This window comes from Erinaceus europaeus, chromosome 5, assembly GCF_950295315.1.
Source record: "Erinaceus europaeus chromosome 5, mEriEur2.1, whole genome shotgun sequence".
Lineage (NCBI taxonomy): Eukaryota > Metazoa > Chordata > Mammalia > Eulipotyphla > Erinaceidae > Erinaceus > Erinaceus europaeus.
Window position 1 is genome coordinate 6,292,635 of NC_080166.1, and position 21,552 is coordinate 6,314,186.

General features: G+C 42.1%; 1 protein-coding gene across 4 annotated transcripts in view; it reads left to right on the forward strand.

Moving 5' to 3' along the window:
* The window catches only part of PARP8 (poly(ADP-ribose) polymerase family member 8), a 205,653-nt gene that overhangs the window by 90,697 nt on the left and 93,404 nt on the right, over positions 1-21,552 (forward strand). For all 4 annotated transcript variants that reach the window (XM_060191018.1, XM_060191017.1, XM_060191016.1 and 1 more), the window contains one exon: positions 13,932-13,969. In XM_060191018.1, coding sequence (XP_060047001.1) covers positions 13,932-13,969 — 38 coding nt within the window. The remainder of the gene's footprint in view (positions 1-13,931; positions 13,970-21,552) is intronic.

Below are 21,552 nucleotides of genomic sequence, written 5' to 3' on the forward strand. Positions count from 1 at the left end.
CTTCATTCTTCAATTTTGGGAGCCCAAGAAGAGTTGAGGGATCATTTATATTGAGCGTGTCGTCTCCCTATACAGGTGGCTGCCTTCACCACATCTTCCTCACAGTGCTCTTGACTTAGCAGATCATCTTCAGTTAACGTGATTCATAAAGGCATATCCTAAACACCATGCTCTCCAGGCGGCAAGATAATTTGTGTTTGCTAAGTCATTTTGTGGAGAAGCTTATGCAGAGTTGGAAGATCAGAGGACTTACTTGTTTTGAGTAAACATTCAATCTACAGATAATTTCCTTGCCCCTGCCTCGTGCTGGTATGTGGAGCATCCTGGACAGACAGTGGCTAGGAAAGTGGGCACTTTGCAGCCTTACAGATCTAGCAGAGGGAGTGTGTGGTAACACCCTGTGTAACTTGTGCAGTAAGATCTGTGTGCATCTGTGGATGGTCAGGAGGCTTTCTTCTTAGGGGAAGGGATTCATGTTGAGACCTGAAGCATGAGAATGAATGAACAGGGCCAAAAGGAATGAAGGGAGGAGAGAAAGGGAGAGGGAGAGGGAGAGAGGAATGGAATGAGTGACTTCCAGGTAGGGGAGAAAGAGAGAGAGAGAGAGAGAGACTGACTTCCAGGCAGAGTAAACAGAGAGAGAGAGAGAGAGAGAGAGAGAGAGAGAGAGAGAGAGAGACTGATTGACTGACTGACTTCCAGGCAGAGGAAACATGGACTGCATAATAACTGCTAAGAAAATGTTTTCTTGGAGCAGAGAAAGAATGAATGACCGGCAGTGACACAGATGGGGAGACGATGAGTAGAGATGGGACCTTGAAGGCTTTTCAGGAGATACTGTGAACCCTGCTCTTGAGAGTCCACAAATCATCTTAGAAAGAACTGATTTCTGTGTACTTTCACTTTTTGAGAAAATTATTTAGGTAGTATCTACGGAATTCCTGATGGGGTTATCTCTGAATGTCTAAAGTGTTTTCGTAAAATATTCTTTCTTGTCTCAACACAAAGCTTTACTTCTGTTACAACAGTTAATTTTTGTGCAGCCTCTCAGCCTTGACATGCTGTGTGTAGCTTATACATAGCAGTTTTGATCATCATCATTGCTATTACCATTTATTTTAATGGATATCAGGCCTATTGCTGGGGCTCAGTGCCAGCATTATGAATGAATCCTCTACTTCTGGCAGCCCATCCCTCCACCCTTATTTGGTTTGATAGGGCAGAGAGAAATTGAGAGGGGAGGGAGAGGTAGAAAGGATAAGAGAAAAACACTTGCACACCCACTTGACTACTGAAATGTCCCTCTCTGCAGGTGGGGAGTGGGGCTCAAACCCTGGTCCTTGCCCTTGGTAGTGTGTGTGCTCGACCTGGTGCACCGCCACCCAACCCCTGTGGACTTTATTAGATGTGAAATAATAAAAGTAAATGCATACATACACGTTTTCGTCAAAGTCACATTGCACCACTGAATAGTAATACTTGTAACAGAGAAAAATTCAGACTAGAATTTTGGTGAGTAATATATAACGATGATACTTATTTTAATGTGCTTAATGTCAGTGATTGGTGACTTGGCGTGCTGTCTCTTGTTGGGACTGCATCTGTGCTCTCTTATTTCTGGCGGAATATCAGATGCCTCACTCCTGGGGGATCTGAGAAGCAAGGGAAAATACAAGATGTAATTTAAGACTTCTATTGCTGTAGAATCAAGGACTCTAAAGGGGAAGAGGCAGGACTGAAAGTTTCAATGGACCCAGCGCACTAGGATGGAAGGACGTCAGTCTGAGTTGTGTCTGACTAGAAGACAGAACTGTCACTGAAAGAAAGATAAAAACCGGTGTATGTATGATAACAGCTATCTAGTAAATCATTACTCCCCTTTGAAGTGATTAGCAAAGAGAATCTGAGAGAAGCAGAATTTTATTTCACTATACCATTGCTTGTGTAAGACAGTAGAAGAACAAAATTGCTCTGCTCAGAGTGTATTGTGTCTGAAGACCTCAAAAACATCTTGCATCTGTTCTAGATCAAAGTTGGACTTGGGTCTTCTGAGTCATGCCTTTTGACATGATGCCTTACCTAGAAGTCTAAGCTCTTGACCTTTCGTGCAGCTTTTAAGCGTGCAAATTGCTGGCTCTGCAGTTTCCCAGAAGCATGTTGAGATAAGCCAGAAGGACAAATAGCAGATAATCTCACTCATAGGTGAGACTTACGTAACCAAGCAAGGAAATATGCAGGGCGCGGTTGTAGTTAGCTTATCCCTTTCAGTGGATGCAAAGACGCTAACTCAGGAGAAGCAAGAGGGTGTTCTGAAAGGAAAGGTTGAGACCGAGGCTCCCCAGTGGAGGAAGGTGACAGTTTGGTGGAAGGTATGCCGGCACCGATCTGGGCACATGGGAAACCATACCTCAGTGTTGGCAACCCTGTCAGTTCACATTTACTCAGTACGGTGAGCAGAAAACACTTTTGTCATGCTTCACCCTGTTACTTTACTTGCTGAAATTTCATCTGGAAAATGGCTGGGGAGACAGTGCAGTGGTGGAGCACAGGGCTTGCATAGAGTCTTGGTCTCTCCTCCCACCATTAGCCAGAGCTTATTGGTGCTCTCCGATCCAAAAGCAAACAAACACACAAAATCACAATGAGCACTGAAAATAGACTAGAATAGGAGCACTAATGAGAAACTCACTTAATGTTTAATAGAAAAAAAAAAAAGTCTACAGGGCCAAGAAAGATACTTCTTTTCTTCTGGAGTAGGAGTTGGTTTCTATTATCTTTTTAAAAATATTTATTTATTCCCTTTTTGTTGCCCTTGTTGTCGTTATTACTGTTGTTGTTATTGATGTCTTCGTTGTTGGATACGACAGAAAGAAATGGAGAGAGGAGGGGAAGACAGAGAGGGGGAGAGAAAGACAGACACCTGCAGACCTGCTTCACCGCCTGTGAAGTGACTCCCCTGCAGGTGGGGAGCCGGGGCCTCGAACCAGGATCCTTATGCTGGTCCTTGGCACTTTGTGCCACGTGCGCTTAACTCGCTGCACTACTGCCCAACTCTCTCTAATTACACTTTTAAGCACTTCTCTAGGGAGTAGGAATTCTGTCCAGGACCATCCTGTAATATCCATAAGATTTTTTGGAGAAAGAGATGATTTGTTCACTTATTCTGAAACCCTTTATTGAAGAGCAAGTTACCATGCCAGGGTGGTGGGGATTTGAGGATGGAGATGTTTGACCTGGACCTTCAGACTAGACTAGAGGAGAGTTCACGCCAAGTGGAAGGTAGCTTGAGTGTTCAAGGAGACATTATTGAAGTCGCATTGGAAAGTGCCATGAGGAGAGGAAGTTGATGGATAGGAGTAATAATAATGAGTATAGGTATTGTTTGTTGATTATACTTCATTGCTTCTTTCTAAGTGCCTTCACTCCTTAAAATGATCACAGGAAATGACCCAGGGTGGGTGAGATGGCCCAGCATATTTGAAATGCAAATGAGGTGGGAAGTTTGTTTTCTCTTCTGTAAAAAAAATAAAATAGCCTGTTTGGGGGAACCTAAAGGATTGCAAGTTAAGGTCTGTTGTCATTTGGAGGGTTTTGACTGGATAGGTCGTTCTGAGTCAGGATGTGAAGACCACTGATTGGAAGGCATACCGACAAGAAGTTACGATTTCATTTTGTAAAATTAATCATTGTATTTCAAAAACAAGATCCAGGGCTTATTTTCAGTAGAGTTACTTGAGGTTATTTTTTAGAAATACATATTTTTGGGACTGGGCAGTAGCGCAGCGGGTTAAGCACACAAGGAGTAGGATCTGGGTTCAAAACCCCGGCTCCCCACCTGCAGGGGAGTCGCTTCACAAGCGGTGAAGCAGGTCTGCAGGTGTCTGTCTTTCTCTCCCCCTTGTCTTCCCTTCCTCTCTCCATTTCTCTCTGTCCTATTAACAACAACAACAGCAATAACAACAATAATAACTACAACGAACAATAAAAATGAGGGCAATAAAAGGGGGGAAAATAAATACATATTTTTCTGTTCTCACTTTGTAAAATCTATCTACTAAATTAGAATTTTGCAATTTTAGAAAGTGACCCAGCAAAAGATCTGAGTAGATCTTTTTATTAAAAAGAGAAAGAGAGAAATGTATATGGCCCACAGATATATATATATATGAAGACGTGCTCTACTTCACATAAAATTAGAGAAATGCAAATTAAAATCACAGGGAGATACCAACTTTCACCAGTGAGAGTGCCTCACATCCACAAATCAAAAGATCCCAAGGATGTGGAGAATATGGGACGCTCTTACACCGTTGGACTGTGAACGTGTACAAACCCTATGGAAGGCAGGATGGAGAGTCCTCAAACAAATACAAATAGAAATGCCTTATGACTTAGCAGTGCCACCCCTAGAATATTGCAAACGACATGAAAACCCTCAAAGGGTTACCTGTATTATTCACACTAGCCAAGTTGGGGAAGCAGCCTAAATATCAGTTGAAAGACTGTTGGAGGGTGTGGAGAGCTGTTCCTCTGTAATCTTATAATCTTGTAAATCATTATTAATTCACTAATAAAATGTTTTTATTGTTGTAGTTATTATTGTTTTCACTGATGCCATCATTGTTAGACAGGACAGAGTGAAATGGAGAGAGAAGGGGAAGACAGAGAGGGGCAGAGAACGACAGACACTTGCAGACCTGCTTTACCACCTTCTGTGAAGTGACTCCCCTGCAGGTGGGGGCTCGAACCAGGATCCTTATGCAGGTCCTCGTGCTTTGCACCACCTGCGCTTAACCTACTGCCCTACCGCCCAACTCCCCAAGCTCTTGATTTTAGAAGAAGGAAAAGTAGAGAGCTAATTAGAAAAGACTGGGAAGTAACTGGACAGCTTAAACATTCCTTTTTCTCTATTTTCCTTTTTTTTTTCTTACAATATTCACTTGTTATAAAGGCAAACACACAAATAACAAAGCAGGCATTTATTTAGTAACCAAGAGATAACAACTGTGAACATTTATGGTAATGTGGAGAGAGGGCGAGAAGGACCACCCAGAAACATGAGTGGTAGTAGTTGTAGGTGCTGCGAACTCCCCCAGCCCCCAGAAAGAAGTGTGTAAAGTGCGAAACAAACTGAGATGTTAGGAGAACCGTTCACTTCAAATCCAGGGCCAAAGGTCATGATTTTGGCGTGTTGAAGCTAAAGTAAGATGCGGCCACGTAATTACACACAGCTTTATGTTGTTCATGTAGATAAGGATGTTAGGAGGATTTGTAACAAAGGAGGAAAAATTAATGTTGAAACTGTAATCCCAAAGTGATAAGGAACAGGAAAGCTTCCAATGGAGGGAATGGGATAAGGAACTCAGATGGTGGGAACTGTGTGGAATTGTATCCCTCTTTTTTTTTTATATTTATTTTTATTTATTTATTCCCTTTTGTTGCCCTTGTTGTTTTATTGTTGTAGTTATTATTGTTGTCATTGTTGTTGGATAGGACAGAGAGAAATGGAGAGGGGAGGGGGAAGACAGAGAGGGGGAGAGAAAGATAGACACCTGCAGACCTGTTTCACCACTTGTGAAGCGACACCCCTGCAGGTGGGGAGCCAGGGCTTGAACCAGGATCCTTATGAGGGTCCTTGTGCTTAGCGCCACCTGTGCTTAACCCGCTGCGCTATAGCCCGACTCCCGGAATTGTATCCCTCTTATCCTGTGGTCTTGTCAATCATTATTAAATCAACCAAACAAAACAAAACCAAAAACCAAAACCTGTAATACTAGATAAATGGGAAAAGATTGGCGACTAGCATAGGATTGATTGAGGGGATTCTAGTGGCTGACCTGGGCATTTCCCCTCAGATCAGGTACTAGACAGAGCTGCCACTATCACCGTTACTATTCAGCATGGTGTGGGAAGTTCTTGCCATAGCAATCAGGCAGGAGCAAATAATTAAAGGGATACAGGTTGGAAGAGAAGTCAAACTCTCCCTATTTGCAGATGATATGCTAGTATACATAGAAAACCTAAAGAATCTATCAGAAAGCTTTGGGAAATTATCATGCAGTTTAGTAAAGTGTCAGGTTTCGTATCCCATCCCCTCCCTTGAAAAGTTCCCTATTCTTTGTCATTGTGGGGAGCAGAAGGTGGAAGGTCTGGCTTCCGTAATTACTTCCCCACTGAACATGGGTGTTGACAGATTGATCCACACTCCCAGCCTGCCTCTCTCTTTCCCTCATGGGGCAGGGCTCTGGGGAGGTGGGGTTTCAGGACACATGGGTGAGGTCTTTTGCCCAGGGTAGTCAAGATGGTGTCATGATAGTCTCTGCAACATGGTAGCTGAAGAGCAATAAGATATAAAGCAGAACAAACTGTTTAATAACCAAGAATGTAAAGATAATAATAGAGCAAATGAGATTTGGAGTCTCCATTTTGCAAAAAGCTAGGAGGTCTATTTTAGGTCTATTCCAAGGGGCCCATGACTTTAGTGACTTTTGCCTGAGCCTGACAGCTAACATGCAGGTGTGCTAAAGGTATTTGGGGAGATGGTGTCAGAATAGTGAACTTTAAATGCTACAGTGACTTCTTATTTACTCAGCCTCCTGTGAGTCTGAGAGTGGGGTATAGTTTACATACAGTCAGATGTTAGTTTTTTTCTTACAAATTAACACAAAATGTTGGGGCTTATATACTCCTAAGTGTTGTAGAGCGAAGGATTGCTTTGCCTGTTTTTTGTTTGTACGTTACGATTTTCTCTTGTGTATTGAATTAGAATTTAAAGTCTGGGCTAACAGGGAGAGGAAGCACAGACATGGATTTGGTTGGAGAAGTTATTTTAGATTTTAAAGAGTGAAGTAAAAGAGTATCGCACAGTCATAGTGATTTTTGCTAGCTCTGTCAAACCCTCTGAGTGTAACCGGAAAAGTATGAGCTCAGGATCTGGGAGTATTGAGTTACATATGGCAGAAAGTCAAAACACAGTGGGGCCTACTTGGAACTACAGATTCTGAAGACAGTACTTGTACAAGACTTTTCTTAGTTCAGTGAATTTGGAAACTAGGTCTGAACTCTGCCTACTAGTTCTTTGCTGACAGTTGATCAGCAAGAAGATGATTCTGTCATGGAGCTGGGGGTGGATCCAGATCTCAGAGTGCTTTTAGTGATAGAAATGAATGCTCTTTCCGTTAAAGATAAACAAACTGCAGATTAGGGAGAGACAATTTATCCTAAGAGTCATGTGTCAAACACCCTACACACACACACACACACACACACACACACACACACACACACACACACACACACACACACACACACTTTCCTTCAGTGATTCTTGGTGACCTTTTTGTTGTGCCCAGTGCTTTCAGAGGAATAGTGGAAGTCATCATTTTATTCTGCACATATTGAGGCAATAGGAATACTTTATAGATTTCTAGTTTTACTCTTGGATATTAAAAACCGGCACTGTGTGATGCATAAACCAAACACAAACTGATCTGAGTTTCTCTGGCTCGGAGGCTGCCTTGGAATTGTAACTTATTTCCACATACTGGGGGCATTTCTTCCTGAATCAGAATTCACATCTTGCTCCAGGTTTTTCTTCATTTGTTTTCTTTACTTTGTTGTTGTTGTTGTTGTTGTTATTGTTCTCATTACTGCTGTATACTATTTTTTTTTTAGAATTTCTCATGTACGGGCTTGGGGACAGCTCACCCAGTTGGGCACACTCACCAATATACACAGACCCATGCTTGAGCTCCTGCTCCCCACCTGCTGGGGGGACAGAAGTGAAGCCAGGTCTACAGGGGTCTCTCTCTCTCTCTCTCTTCAATCTTTTATTTACTTATTAATGAGAAAGACAGGAGAGAGAAAGAACCAGAAGTCACTCTGGTACATGTGCTGCCGGGGATTGAACTCAGGACCTCACACTTGACAGGCCAATGCCTTATTCACTTTGCTATTTCCTGGACCACTCTCCCTCTCTCTCAATTTCTTTCTGTCCTGTCAAATAAAATAGAAATAAAAAATAATAAAAGGGAAAAAATAGCCACTGGAAGTGGTGGATTTGTGGTGCAAGCACTGAGCCTCAGCAAAAACCCTGGGAGACAGAGAGAGAGAGACAGAGAGAGACAGAGAGAGGAATTTGCATGTACTTGCTAGTCTTACTCTTTAATCTGTTTTAACTTTGGTCCCCATCTCCCCCCCCCCCATTTTTTAGCCAGTTATTAGATTGTTAGCTTAATCGTCCATATCTGCTTCTATTAGTGCTCCCCTAAGAATTCTGTAAGCCATACAATGATTCAAATTTTATAGCCCTGTTGATTTTCCCTTCTGGTATACTACCAAAGAAAATGCTACAGGACAGGGAGCTGATGAACCATATTGTCATTTTTTTGCTTTCTAGTTTGTATTTGAAAAATTAGATTTGATCACAGACACTGAAATGTCACCTACTGCCACGAGGTTAGCAGAACCATAAAGCAAAATGACCAATGTTTCAATGTCTCTACTGTGATGGTTTTCTCTTGTTTGTTTGTTTGTTTTAGCAAATTGAGTTCCCCCAGAGAAAACACCTTCATGTAAAATTTCACTTCTGAAAACATTTTTTTTTTTTGGGCTTGTGCTGGAAGCTGACTGAATTACTCAGTGCCTGCTGCTGTGTGTCTGGCATTGTCCTGGGGGCTTTGCACCTGTCAGGCCATTAAATCACCACAGCAGGCTTCTCAGGTAGGTCTAGAGCCTCCCACCATTTTACTGAAAAGAAAGAAGTGTGTTGAAATCACTATTCTTCCCAGCTGGAAAGTCTCAAAGCAGAAAGTTGACTTCTGTTGGTCTACACTACAAATCACAGGCTCCCTACTTGGAGAGAGACATGGATTTAAACATTGATTTGGATGAAAATTGAAGCCAACTCCTGTTGGTTGAGGTGGTAGCCTTTCAGGATTCATTTGGTTTAGTGCTGAGTATAATCTCTGGCAAGGGCCCAGCCTTGTGTCACCATAGGACTACTACAAGATGAAAAGTTGCCTTGATCATGAATAATTTCATTTCTACATGGTAACAAGTCCAGTGTCTAAAAGAGTGAATTGTGAGAAAATGAATTCATATAGGTTCATACTGTATATTTCCCAACTTTGTGTGAGGTGCCATGGGCGTGCTTATTTTATTTTCTAACTCTTGGCATTTAATTGATGGCTGTGATTCTCCTAGCTGGGCTCTTGGCTGGGACCCAGCATCTGCCCTTTGTTCCTGCCTTCCTTTTCCATTAAATACCTACCTGCTAACATTTATTTGTATTTCACTACCGTAAATAGCTTCCAGGTCTGACCTGCCTCCTGAATCCATTTTAAGTATCACAATCATGATAATTGTTTTAAAATATGAATTCTGCTTTTAAAATAGCATTTTTTAAAAAAAATATGACATACAGTGATGTTTCCTTTCTAACATTTTATTTATTACTTTACTTTGGATAGAGACAGAAATGGAGAGGGAACAGAGAGCGAGATAGGTGAAACGCTTGGCAGTACTGCTTCACCTTTTGTGAAGCTCACCCCCTACAGACGGGGACCAGGGACTTGAACCTGGGTCCTTGCACACAGTAATGTGTGCACTCACCCAGCTGCCTCCAATGCCTTCAAATACTCTTGTGCCTTATTTTCTTTCTTTTTCTTTTATTATTATTACTATTTTTAAATTTCTTTATTGGGGGGATTAATGTTTTACAGTCAATAGTAAATACAGTAGTTTGTACATGCATAACATTTCTCAGTTTTCCACATAATGATACAACCCCTACTAGGTCCTCTGCCATCCTTTTCCAGGACCTGGACTCTCCCCCCCACTCCCCCCTGCAGAGTCTTTTTACTTTGGTGCAATACACCAACTCCAGTCTGTTTCCTTTTAATCTCTTTCTGATGTGTGATTCCTATGGCAAGGACTTTCAATAGTATGTTGAATAATAATGGAGACAGTAGGCAGCCCTGTCTTATACCTAGGTGACCACAGAGGGAAAGCTTTCCATTTCTGTCCTTTCAGTATCCTGATGTTGGTTGTGGGGCTGCTGCATTTAGATTCTAGTACTTTGAGGTATTTACTATCTGAAGACTCTCTGCATCTATTGAGCTAATCATGTGAGTTCTGGATTTCCTTTTGTTGATGGAGTGAATCACATCTACCGATTTACATATATTGAACCAGCCTTGCATCACCAGGGAAATCTTTGAGGATTGATTGATTGATTGATTGATTGATTTTTCTGGGAGAGAGAGGTAAGCTAGAGTCCTTTTTCTGGCACACACCGTGCTGGAGATGGGACTCAGGGACTCTCACACCTGAAGCTGTTATAGTTTACCACTCCTCCTTCCTTCTTGGTCGCATGAGGGACTCTCGCTGACCAGATAGCTAGCTCTGCATCTGGATTTAAGGGTCTCGTTGGTTATATGATGCAGATGTTTTAAGCTGACAAGAGACCTGTGCCCACATCTTGTTCTGGTCTCAGTATACTGGGTTGGAGATAGTGCTCTAAATACACAAGGTACAGTCAGTGGGCCAAGTAGCAGTGATACTTCTTTGTACCAGCTGTATTACGCGAATATAAAGTTGTCTAAAAAAGATAAATTAAAAAAAAGATTGCTTTTAAGAACCTTCATGGAAGTTGCTGTGGTTACATCCATTATTTCATCTTCTTCCTCTGTCTTCCTTCTTCCTGATGTCTGATTCCTACGACTAGGACTTTCAAGACTATATTGAATTGTGTGGTCTGGGTGGTGGCACAGTGGATAAAGCAGTGGACTTTCAAGTATGAGGTCTTGAGTTCAATCCCTGGCTGCACATGTACCAGAGTGATGTCTGGCTCTTTTTTTCTCCTCCTAGTTTCTCTTTAGTAAATAAATAAAATCTAAAAAAACCCCACAAAGACTATATTGAATCGTAATGGACGGCCCTGTCTTATACCTGACCACAGAGGGGAAAGCTTTAGTTTTCTCCATTGAGTATGACATTGGCTGTTGGATTATGTATTTAGATCCTACTAGTTTGAGTTTATCATTAATCCCATTGAAGGCTTTCTCTGAGTCTGCTGAGATCATCAAAACCACCTCCTGATTTTTTCCCCTAAATCTTACTCCTCATTGATCCAGTGTTTATTTTCTACCTGCTCACCAGAATTAACTTCTTCAACTAGTTGTACAATTAAGTGTTCATTGGCGCCTACAGCATGAGCTGTGTTCTTCACAGCAAGAGCTCAGGTAGAAACAACGGCAAGGGCGGTGGCGGTGGTGCAGCAGGTTAAGCGCACGTGGTATGAAGTGCAAGGACCGGCTAAAAGGATCCTGGTTGCAGCTCCCCATCCGCGGGGAGGGGGGGAGGTTGCTTGCAGATATCTCTCTGTCTTCCCCTCCTCTCTTGATTTCTCTCTGTCATACCCAGTGGCAACAAGGGCAACAAAATGGCAAAAATGGCCTCCAAGAGCAGTGGCTTCAAAGTGCAGGCTCTGAGCCCCAGCAAAAACTCTGGAGGCCAAGGAAACAAACAAACAAACAAACAAACAAACAAACCACCCCCACAACTGCTAGTAGTTCCTGCAAGATGCCTAAGAGAAAATTTCTTATTGTCTGCTTTTTTTTTCTTCTCTTAATGTTTAGTGCCTTTTGCGCTTTACCAGTTAGTTTTGTTAAATAAAGTTTGTATGTTGCATTAAAAAAAAAAAAGCTAGAGCCTTGTAAATGCAAGATAAACCAGGAAATGCAGGGGTTGAACTATGATTAATCTTGACCATCCGGCCACTCAAGTGTATTGAGAATAGTTTCATAGCTCATTATATAATCTTTGGTGAATGTCCGCATACTTGAAAAGGAGTGGGTGGTCTGCAGTTGTCGCTTTCTGTGAAAAATCTCTTATCTTCAGAGATTTTTTTTTTTTTTTTTTTGATGCGGATGGGGTGGGTGGGGGAGAGTCCTGGGTCAGCTGTTTTCTGAGACTCTGTGGAGTTGTCTTTCTCCCTTTAATTCTCTCGTGTTTTGCTTCACATGCTTTTAAACTATTTTATTAAGGACGCATGTATTTGTGATTACTGTGTCTTGATCCACGAGCTGACTTTCATTGTTACGAATGATCTCTTTGCATTTCAAGGTCTTCCATACCCGTTTTAAATACTTCAGTTTCCTTATGATTGTGGTAGGTTTTGTTTATTTTTCTATCCTTTACATTTGGGCTGTGTCTTATACTTAATGTGGACATCTTAAAGATAGCAGAGTAGCATCTCTTTCTTTCTCTCTCTCTCTCTCTCTCTCTCCCTTTCTCTCTCTTTCTTTCTCCCTTTCTTTTCTTTCTTTCTTTCTTTCTTTCTTTCTTTCTTTCTTTCTTTCTTTCTTTCTTTCTTTCTTTCTTTCTTTCTTTCTTCTTGCCTCCAATGTTATTGCTGGGGCTTGGTGCCTGCACTGTGAATCCACTGCTCCTGGTGGCCATTTTTTCCTTACTAGATAGGATGGAGAGAAATTGAGAGAGGAGGGAGAAATGGGGAAATAGGGAGAGAGAGAGAGAGAGAGAGAGGGAGAGGGGCACCTGAAGACCTGCTTTACCACTTGTGAAGTGACCCTCCTGCAGGTGGGGAGCTGGGGGCTGGAACCGGGATCTTTGTTCTGGTCCTTGTGGTTCCTGGTATGTAAGTAAGCCTCATCTGGTGCGCCACTGCCTGGCCCCCAGCATCTTGCTTTTCACATTCATTCTGGATGGGGGCTGGGCGGTAGTGCAGCAGGTTAAGTGCACATAGTAGGAGCACAAGGACCAGCACAAAGATCCGGGTTCCAGCCTCTGGCTCCCCACCTGCGGGGGGGGGGGGGGGGTCACTTCATAAGTGGTGAAGCAGGTCTGCAGGTGTCTTCCCCTCCTCTCTCGATTTCTCTCTGTCCTACCCAACAATAATAACAACAAGAAGGGCAACAAAAAATGGGAAATAATGGCCTCCAGGAGCGGTGGGATTGGTTAGTGCAGGCATTGAGCCCCAGTGATAACCCTGGAATGCCAAAAAAAAAAAAAAAAAAAAAAAAAAAGGAAAAGAAATTCATTCTGGTCATTTGTATTAACAGGTAGTCAGTCTGACTGAACTTGAACTGTAAAGTTTGACTTTTCTGTCGCCAAGGTAGCTTCACCGATAAGGCTTATATTAAACATGTGTTGTGTGTTATGCAGTACAACAGGTGGCCATGCTAAAAATACAAAGAGACGTCGTCTCACCCTAGTTGGTATCAGATCGGGAAGTAACAAGTGAGAATGGTAATTCCCCTCTTGTATAAGATACATCATGGCGGGGAGGGTCACTAAGGACGAGGTGTCAAAATGCTCAGGTTTTAGAAGTATTTTTGAAACAGCTTGATCCTCCTGAGAAGAGGAGGGAGTTTATCATGTTCAGTGATGACGAGAGATTGGCTGACAAACAATTCACACCGTCGTCATTTCATTAAGGACATGTCTCCAAAGCAGAGCTTATTGTGGGGAAGGAATATTAAAAATAAATATTGGAATTTCTGACTACTATAGTAAACAGAATAAGACTTGATTTTTATAAGAAAACTTGATTGGATGAAATCTGAATAAATGAAACAAATGATTCTGAATTAGGGGAAATGTATCTTGCTGAGATCAGAAAACCTATATATGGGCTGGGCAAACTAGCCCACTTTGCTGGAGGCTCCCTTGGTTCAGGGTCGACCACTCTTGCATTGAAAGAAGCTTTTTTCTGGGTCTCATATATACTCTTCTATTTGTTAGCATCTATATACTAACAAATAGAATTACTGTTGTGTGAAAGATTTCAAAACCCATTTACATTCATGGAAAATGTATTTTATCTGTGTAAAGGAATGAGTAACATACAATTGTGTCTATATTTTAAACTTTAGCAGTAACTTGAGCCTTTCTGTTTTCTGTTTTACCAGTGTTTCTTATTCAGTACATGTGTCTGAAGATTACCCAGGTATGCACTTTTTATTTTTATTATAAGTATTCATATCACGATTTCTTGGGATGTTTTTCTCTTCTGTGGAGATTTGAAATGTGTGTCTAGTGGTGGTGAAGCATTCTTTTTCTCTTTTAAATTTTATTAGTGACTTTATTTATTTTATTTACTCCCTTTTGTTGCCCGTGTTGTTTTATTGTAGTGATTATTGTTGTTGTTACTGATGTTGTCGTTGTTGGACAGGACAGAGAGAAATGGAGAGAGGAGGGGAAGACAGGGGGAGAGAAAGAGACACCGGCAGACCTGCTTCACTGCCTGTGAAGCGACTCCCCTGCAGGTTGGGGAGCCGGGGGCTTGAACCGGGATCCTCACACTGGTCCTTGCACTTAGCCCGCTGTGCTTCTGCCCGACTCCCTCTTAGTGACTTTAATAGTGAGTATGATAACTATAAGATAACAGAGGTAGAATTCCACACCGTTCCCACCACCAAGGTTCTGTATTCCCATTCCCTCTCCTGGAAGCTACAGCAGTTCTCCCAGGACTGCAGATATGGGGTAGCTAGTATTGCTACAGCCATCTGCCTATTTCTATTTGCCTTTTAAATTGCTTTGACTTATTTCATTGTCCTGCCTCCTCTTCATTTCTAAGTCACACCTACACCTATTACTGCTTCCAAATGCCTTTCCTTCCTTCTTCTTATTCTCCCTCTGGGTCTTCTTATGGAGTTGGGAGTTCAGGATCCTCTGGTCATCTTTCCCCTATTATTTCTCCACCACTGGGAGTATAGACTAAAAAGAAAGAAAGAAGAAAAAAAAGAAAGAAAGATATGGGGGGGATGCAGAAGGTGGGAGTTCTGGCTTCTGTAATTGCTTTTCCACTGGACATAGGTGTTGGCAGGTCAATTCATACCTCCAGCCTGGTGATACCTTCTCTAGAAAGACCTAAACATACATATAGAAGAAATAGGTCAATTGCCTGTGACGTGTATTGTTTTCCTGAGATGCTATTGAAAATCAAAATAGTTTTCCAATGAAAAGAACTTTTTTTTTTTTACATGAGCCCACATGATAGATATAAGCAACATATTACTGACATCATTACAGTTGAAATAAAAACTCAATAAAATGGTTTGTTAGGTTTGGAACACCATTTTGATTTTCATACTGTAAAACTAATAGATCCTCCTTCATTTTTCTAAGTGCAGTTAGAACTAAACCGTTTGGGAGCCCGGCGTAGCGCAGAGGGTTAAGCGCACATGGCGCAAAGCACAAGGACTGGCTTAAAGAACCCATTTCGAGCCCCGGCTCCCCACCTGTATGGGAGTCATTTCACAGGCGGTGAAGCAGGTCTGCAGGTGTCTATCTTTCTCTCCCCCCTCTGTCTTCCCCTCCTCTCTCCATTTCTCTCTGTCCTATCCGACAACGACGACATCAATAACAACAATAATAACTATAACAAAACAAGGGCAACAAAAGGAAATAAATAAATATTAAAAAAAAAACTAAACCATTTTTGCAGCAATTCTATGGGAGTGTTCCTGTAACGGTCTCACTTTGTGACACCTCCAGTAAGAGGAAGAGCAAAGGGTGGAGTTTGGCGGCCCGGGCTGGGCAGCACCAGGCACGTTGCACATAGTCAGCCTGTCCCCAGAGCTGCTGTATCCTGCTCAGGGCCCAAGATGTATCTGCCAGCAGTAAAGTCACACCAATTTGAAGATCTGAATAAGTTATTTCCCTTTTATATTTTCCCCCACCCACGACACTTATAACTTTATTTCTAGTTAAGGCGCAAATAGGATTGGACCGCTTTACTCCTGAGAAAAGTGGAATGGAGCGACCAGAGGCAAATCGCCATCATTCATAGTTCATGTAGACATGTGGTGTCGGTGTTCTTGCTTAATCGAATAGTTGCTAAATGACTATGGTGTGTTGGGATCACAAGTTGAAATGGCCATTGCAATTTCTATTTCAATTTCGCCATGTATTCAAATTATACATGATGGGCATCATATTTTTTGTATAAAATGAATATATTGCTATGCAGGGTTCTGATTACATGTACACTGAGTATCTTAAAAAATAATTAGCTTATAGTTATTCTATGGGTGTTACGAAACTAATTTCTCTGGCATCTAAATTAGTTCCTGTGGCAGTTTGCTTTCTGTATTTAATCTGTTTATAAGAGCAAATGATATATGTGTAGAAAAAGAAAATCTGTAATGGCCCAGGCAGTGGCGTACCTGGTTACGTGCATGTAGTATTGTCTGCAAAGATCTGGGTTCTAGTCCCCTGCTCCCCACCTGTGGGGGCGGGGGGGAGGATGCTTCATAGGTGGTGAAACAGATCTGCAGTTGTCTATCTTCTCTCTCTGTATCTTTTCTTTCCCCCTGAATTTCTCCCTATCCTACTTAATAAAATGGGGGATAGAAAGGGAAATAGTGGGTTCATAGTGCTGCCACCGAGCTCCAACAATAACCCTGGAGGTAACATGTATATGTAAGTTGTATTATAGTTACTCTTATCTTCATCTTTTAACTATAGCATTCTGTAAGCTTTTATATGGTTTTATGAGGAATATTCACCACTGAGTATCTGTTTAAAATTATCCAAGTCATTTTTATTGGAAGAATCAGGACATGAAATATGTTAAGGAAAAATATTTTTTCACGATGATTGATAAGGTCTTTTACCCTCATAGACTCTACTTTTGATGCCGATAAGAGGAACATTAACACCCTGTATTATGGTCACTCTTATCTGCAGCAGTGCGCAAAGTAGTCAGCCACGAGAGGTACAGGACAGGCCAAATCAGAGCTCATCTTGAGTGCTCTGAGTCATTTGTCCGTCTGCAAATATGGCAGAAGATGCCTGTAGCAAAACCAAGTGAACCAAATGGCTGGCTCCCTCTTGTGGCCAAGACATTATTATTCTGACTTTCTTGCTGTTGAGGAGCCCAAACTGCAAATAACACATACACAAGATGAATGTTTTTAATACAAAGTATTGCTGTCCTTTGCACTTTAATTTTTTTAAAATTTATTATTGGGTAGAGACAGAGAGAAACGGAGAGAAGAGAAAGAGATAGAAAGGGAGAGAGACACCTACAGCCCTGCTTTACTACTCGTGAAGCTTTCCCCCTGGAGGTGGGGACCAGGGGCTTGAACCCAGGTCCTTGCACACTATAGTGTGTGTGCGCTTAACCAGGTGTGCCACCGCCTGGCCCCATGTACTTTTTTAAAATTGAATTGTCCAGGTTCAAGTCCCCAGCCCACCTGCAGGGAAGAGAATTCATGAGTGGAGGAGTTGAGGGTATGTGTCCCCTTTCCTGTGTCTCTCCCTCTGCATCTCTGTCTGTTAAATTTCCTCATTGGATTATTATTATTTTTTTTTTTTTTGCCTCCAGGGTTATTGCTGGGAATGGTGCCTGCACTACGAATCCACGGCTCCTGGAGGCCATTTTTTTCTCTTTTCTTGTCCCTGTTGTTTATCCTTGTTGTTATTATTGCTGTTGTTGTTGGATAGGACAGAGAGAAATGGAGAGAGGAGGGGAAGACAGAGGGGGAGAGAAAGACAGACACCCGCAGACCTGCTTCACCGCCTGTGAAGCGACTCTCCTGCAGGTGGGGAGCCGGGGGCTTGAACCAGGATCCATATGCCGGTCCTTGCGCTTTGTGCCATGTGCACTTAACCGGCCTGGTTCCCTGTCTGTAAGTATGTGTATGTATGTGTACACACACACACACACACACACACACACCCCTCCCTGGATTGAACTAGGACCTTCAGGTTTACAAAATAGGTCGTCTACTAATGGACCATCCTTAGTTGTTATGATTTTATTTGCAAAGATTTGTGAGTTAAATACAAGGATGAAAAGAGACAGGTTATTAATTCTTGGCTAGATCTTTGAATTGGTGGACAGAAGCAGTACACAATTTATTAAGTATTTTCCTCTACATAATTGAATTGATAGTAAAGGTCTGTCAGAACCGAGGTTGTCAGAACATTCTGTGCTGAGAGGAGGTTAGATAGTTCTTTCCAAGGATATGTAGTTTGGTGGTAAAACTTAGTCTGTGATTCAGTTCTGAGTCCTGTCAATCTGGGAAGGAGAAAAAGAAATTTATTTTTGGAGCTTTCTTCAGAGCGAATACTGCCATGACTCTGCACTGTGCGCGGACACTTTACATTTATTTCTGTTTGAGTTTAGTTAACGTTTGGTTTCTCAGCTATAAAAACATGATATGCCCGCTCTTCCTTACCAGTATTTCTATCTGTTTCTCCCCACCCCTCAATCTTGAACTGGCTAAAGTTTCCTGAATAATTTTTGATGATAACTTTTGAAGCTTGACAGCTTTGTCCCTTTTCATCCCCTTAGTGAGTGTGGAAATGTCTGTTACTTTCTGAAAATGATGTAGAAATTTCCCCTCACCCACCAAGTGTTTTCTTAGAGGATGAGAATCTTATATCAGATTTTCATTTGGCATCTATCGAGGTATCAGATATGCTTTTAAAAATATATTTTCAGTATTGGATAAAAGAGAGAAATTGAGACGGGAGAGGAAGATAGAGAGGGTGAGCGACAGCCAATGAAACACCTGCAGCCCTGCGTCACCACTCGTGAAGCTTTCCCCTTGCAGGTGGGGGCCAGGGGCTTGAACCTGGGTCTTTGTGCCCTGTCATGTGTGTGCTTAACCAGGTGAGCCACCGCCTGCCCCCCCATCCATGCATTTTCCTTTGAACAGCAAGTTTAGTAGTGTTACTCTATAAAGAACTATGTGTATTGTATCATATGCATTTGCATTTTTGTTTTTGTTGTTGTTTTTGGTTCTACCAGGAAGGCCTGCTCTGGTAGACAGAAAGAGACAGAGAGGGAAAGAAATCACAGCCTGGATGATTCCTCCAGTGTAGTCTGGGCTGAGCTTGGACGTGTGTCCTCTGCAGATTTAAGCACCACACTATCCACATGAGCTATTTTGCTAGTTCAAGAAAGAAACTGTCCCTTGACTTCTCATTAAACTTGCAAGCAATCTCTCTGAGCCTGTTCTCTTTTCCGGGTTGATTAAGGGACAATTACCTGATTTTATGCCATGGTCACTGATGTGTGTCTGTGTGTGTGTGTGTTTACCAGAGCACTGCTCAGTGTGTGTGCGTGTGTGTGCATGTGTGTGTGTGTGTGTGTGTGTGCCTGTGCGTGTGCGTGTGCGTGTGTGTGTGTTTACCAGAGCACTGCTCAGTTCTGGTTTATGACGGTGCAGGGCATTGAACCTGGGATCTTGGAACCTCAGGTTTGAGAGTCTCTTTGCATAACCGTTATGCTATCTACCCCTGTCCTGTTTCATAGTTTTAAAAAATAGATTATGTATTATATATTTATTTATTGGAGAAAGAGAAATTGAGAGGGGAGGCGCAGTAGAGAAGCAGAGAGAGAGACCCCTGCAGTCTTGCTTTACCACTCCGGAAGCTTTACCCTCGTAGGATCACCAGGGCCTGTAACCAGGTTCCTGTGTGTGGTGACTCGTGTGCTCAGCGAGATGCACCACTGCCCAGCCCCTGGTTTCTTTGTTACTTTGGTTTTCTTTTTTCTTTTCTCTTTTCCTTTTCCTTTTTTTTTTTTTTTTTTTTTTTGCCTCCAGAGTTATTACTGGAGCTCCTGCCTGTATTACAACCCACTGTTCCTGGAGGCCATTGTCCCCTTTGTTGCCCTGTGGTTGTTATTGTTGTTGTTGTCATCATTGTTGTTGGATAGAACAGAGAGAAATGGAGAGAGAAGGAAAGACAGATTGGGGGAGAGAAAGATAGACACCTGCAGACCTGCTTCACTGCCTATGAAGTGACCCCCCCCCCCCCGCAGGTGGGGAGCTGGGGACTCGAACCCGGATCCTTACACCGGTCCTTGTACTTCGCGCCATGTGTGCTTAACCCACTGCGCTACTACCCTCCCCAGTATTTCCACATCAAAGCCACCACCAAATTCTGTGTCTGCACCCTCCCTCCCTCGTTATTTTAAACATTTGTTCTTGACAGTTCATTATGTTGGTAAAATATTTAAATTCATAGCAAGCTATGGTTTATAGTTTTTATCCCATAAATATATATTTTTCTAGCACTGTGGCTATTTCTCTTTTCTTCATTCAGTGTTTCATCCTTTCTCGTTTCTTTACTTGAAATTGCCCCTCAAAGAGTGAGCCTCTTTAAAAATAAAGTTTCTTTGACCCAGTGAATTTCTTTTATGTTAAAAAAATTTTTAAGGTAGTCATAGAAGAAATAGAGCTTTTAAAATAAATTTTGGTATGCTTGTGCCTTGTACACAGTATTCTTTGTTAACAGAAGGCACAAAGGACTAGGTATATACACTAGACATAGATAATCAGCTCTGCTCTCACACAACAGCAGGACTCTTAGCATTCTCATCGGTTTCCACAGTTAATTAACTGGCTTAGCTACTGGTGATTGCACGGCCTCTCATCCCTTTGATATGTTTTATAAAGTTTTGCTATTTGTAGAGTAACAAGTTTTAGACACTAAAACAGCATAGCAAAGTATAGATTCTGGATCCTGCAGTTATTTAATTACTTAAATAATCAGCATAAATGCCTTAATTTCTCTAAGCCCGGCTTCCTGATCTTGTTTGTATTATTTCTTTATTTTTAATGTGGGGGGGCGCTTAGTGGCATGCAGTCGACAGTAAAATCCAGTAGTTGGTCCATGTGTCCCATTTCTCAGTTTTCCACAGAGCATTCTAACCCCCCACCTAGGTCCTCCTCTGCCATCATGTCTGTCCCTGGACCCCATCCTAGAGTCCATTACTTTGGGTCCATACACCAATTCCCTATCTTTTCTATTTTTGATGTAGTACTTAAGACTAAACTCAAGGTCTCACAAAGTGCTATACTGCTAATTTTCTGCTGAGCTACCTACCTCCTGGGGCCAACTGTTTCTGGAGAAAGTGAAAGAGGCAGACAGACGCGGCTCCCCACCTGCAAGAGAGTCGCTTCACCGCCTGTGAAGCAGGTCTGCAGGTGTCTGTCTTTCTCTCTCTCTCTTTCTGTCTTCCCCTCCTCTCTCCATTTCTCTCTGTCTATCCAATGACAACAACAATAATAACTACAACAATAAAACAACAAGGGCAACAAAAGGAAATAAATAAATATTTAAAAAAAAACAGGGTGTCGTTAAAATGGGAATATTGACGTACAGATTCCGGGGTAGCCACGACTATGATATTATCAGAATTTATTTATTTTTCTTTATTGGGGGGATTAATGGTTTACATTTGACAGTAAAATATAGTAGTTCGTGCATGTGTAACATAGCTCAGTTTTAGACACACACACAGACACACACAGACACACACAGACACAGACACACACACACACAGACACACACACATAGACACACGTAGACACACATAGACACACACACAGACACACACTCACACAGACACACACACATAGACACACATAGACACACACACACACACTCACACACAGAGACAGACACACACACAGATACACACAGACACACACACATAGATACACACACAGACACACACACACAGAGACAGACACACACACAGACACACACATAGAGACACACACACAC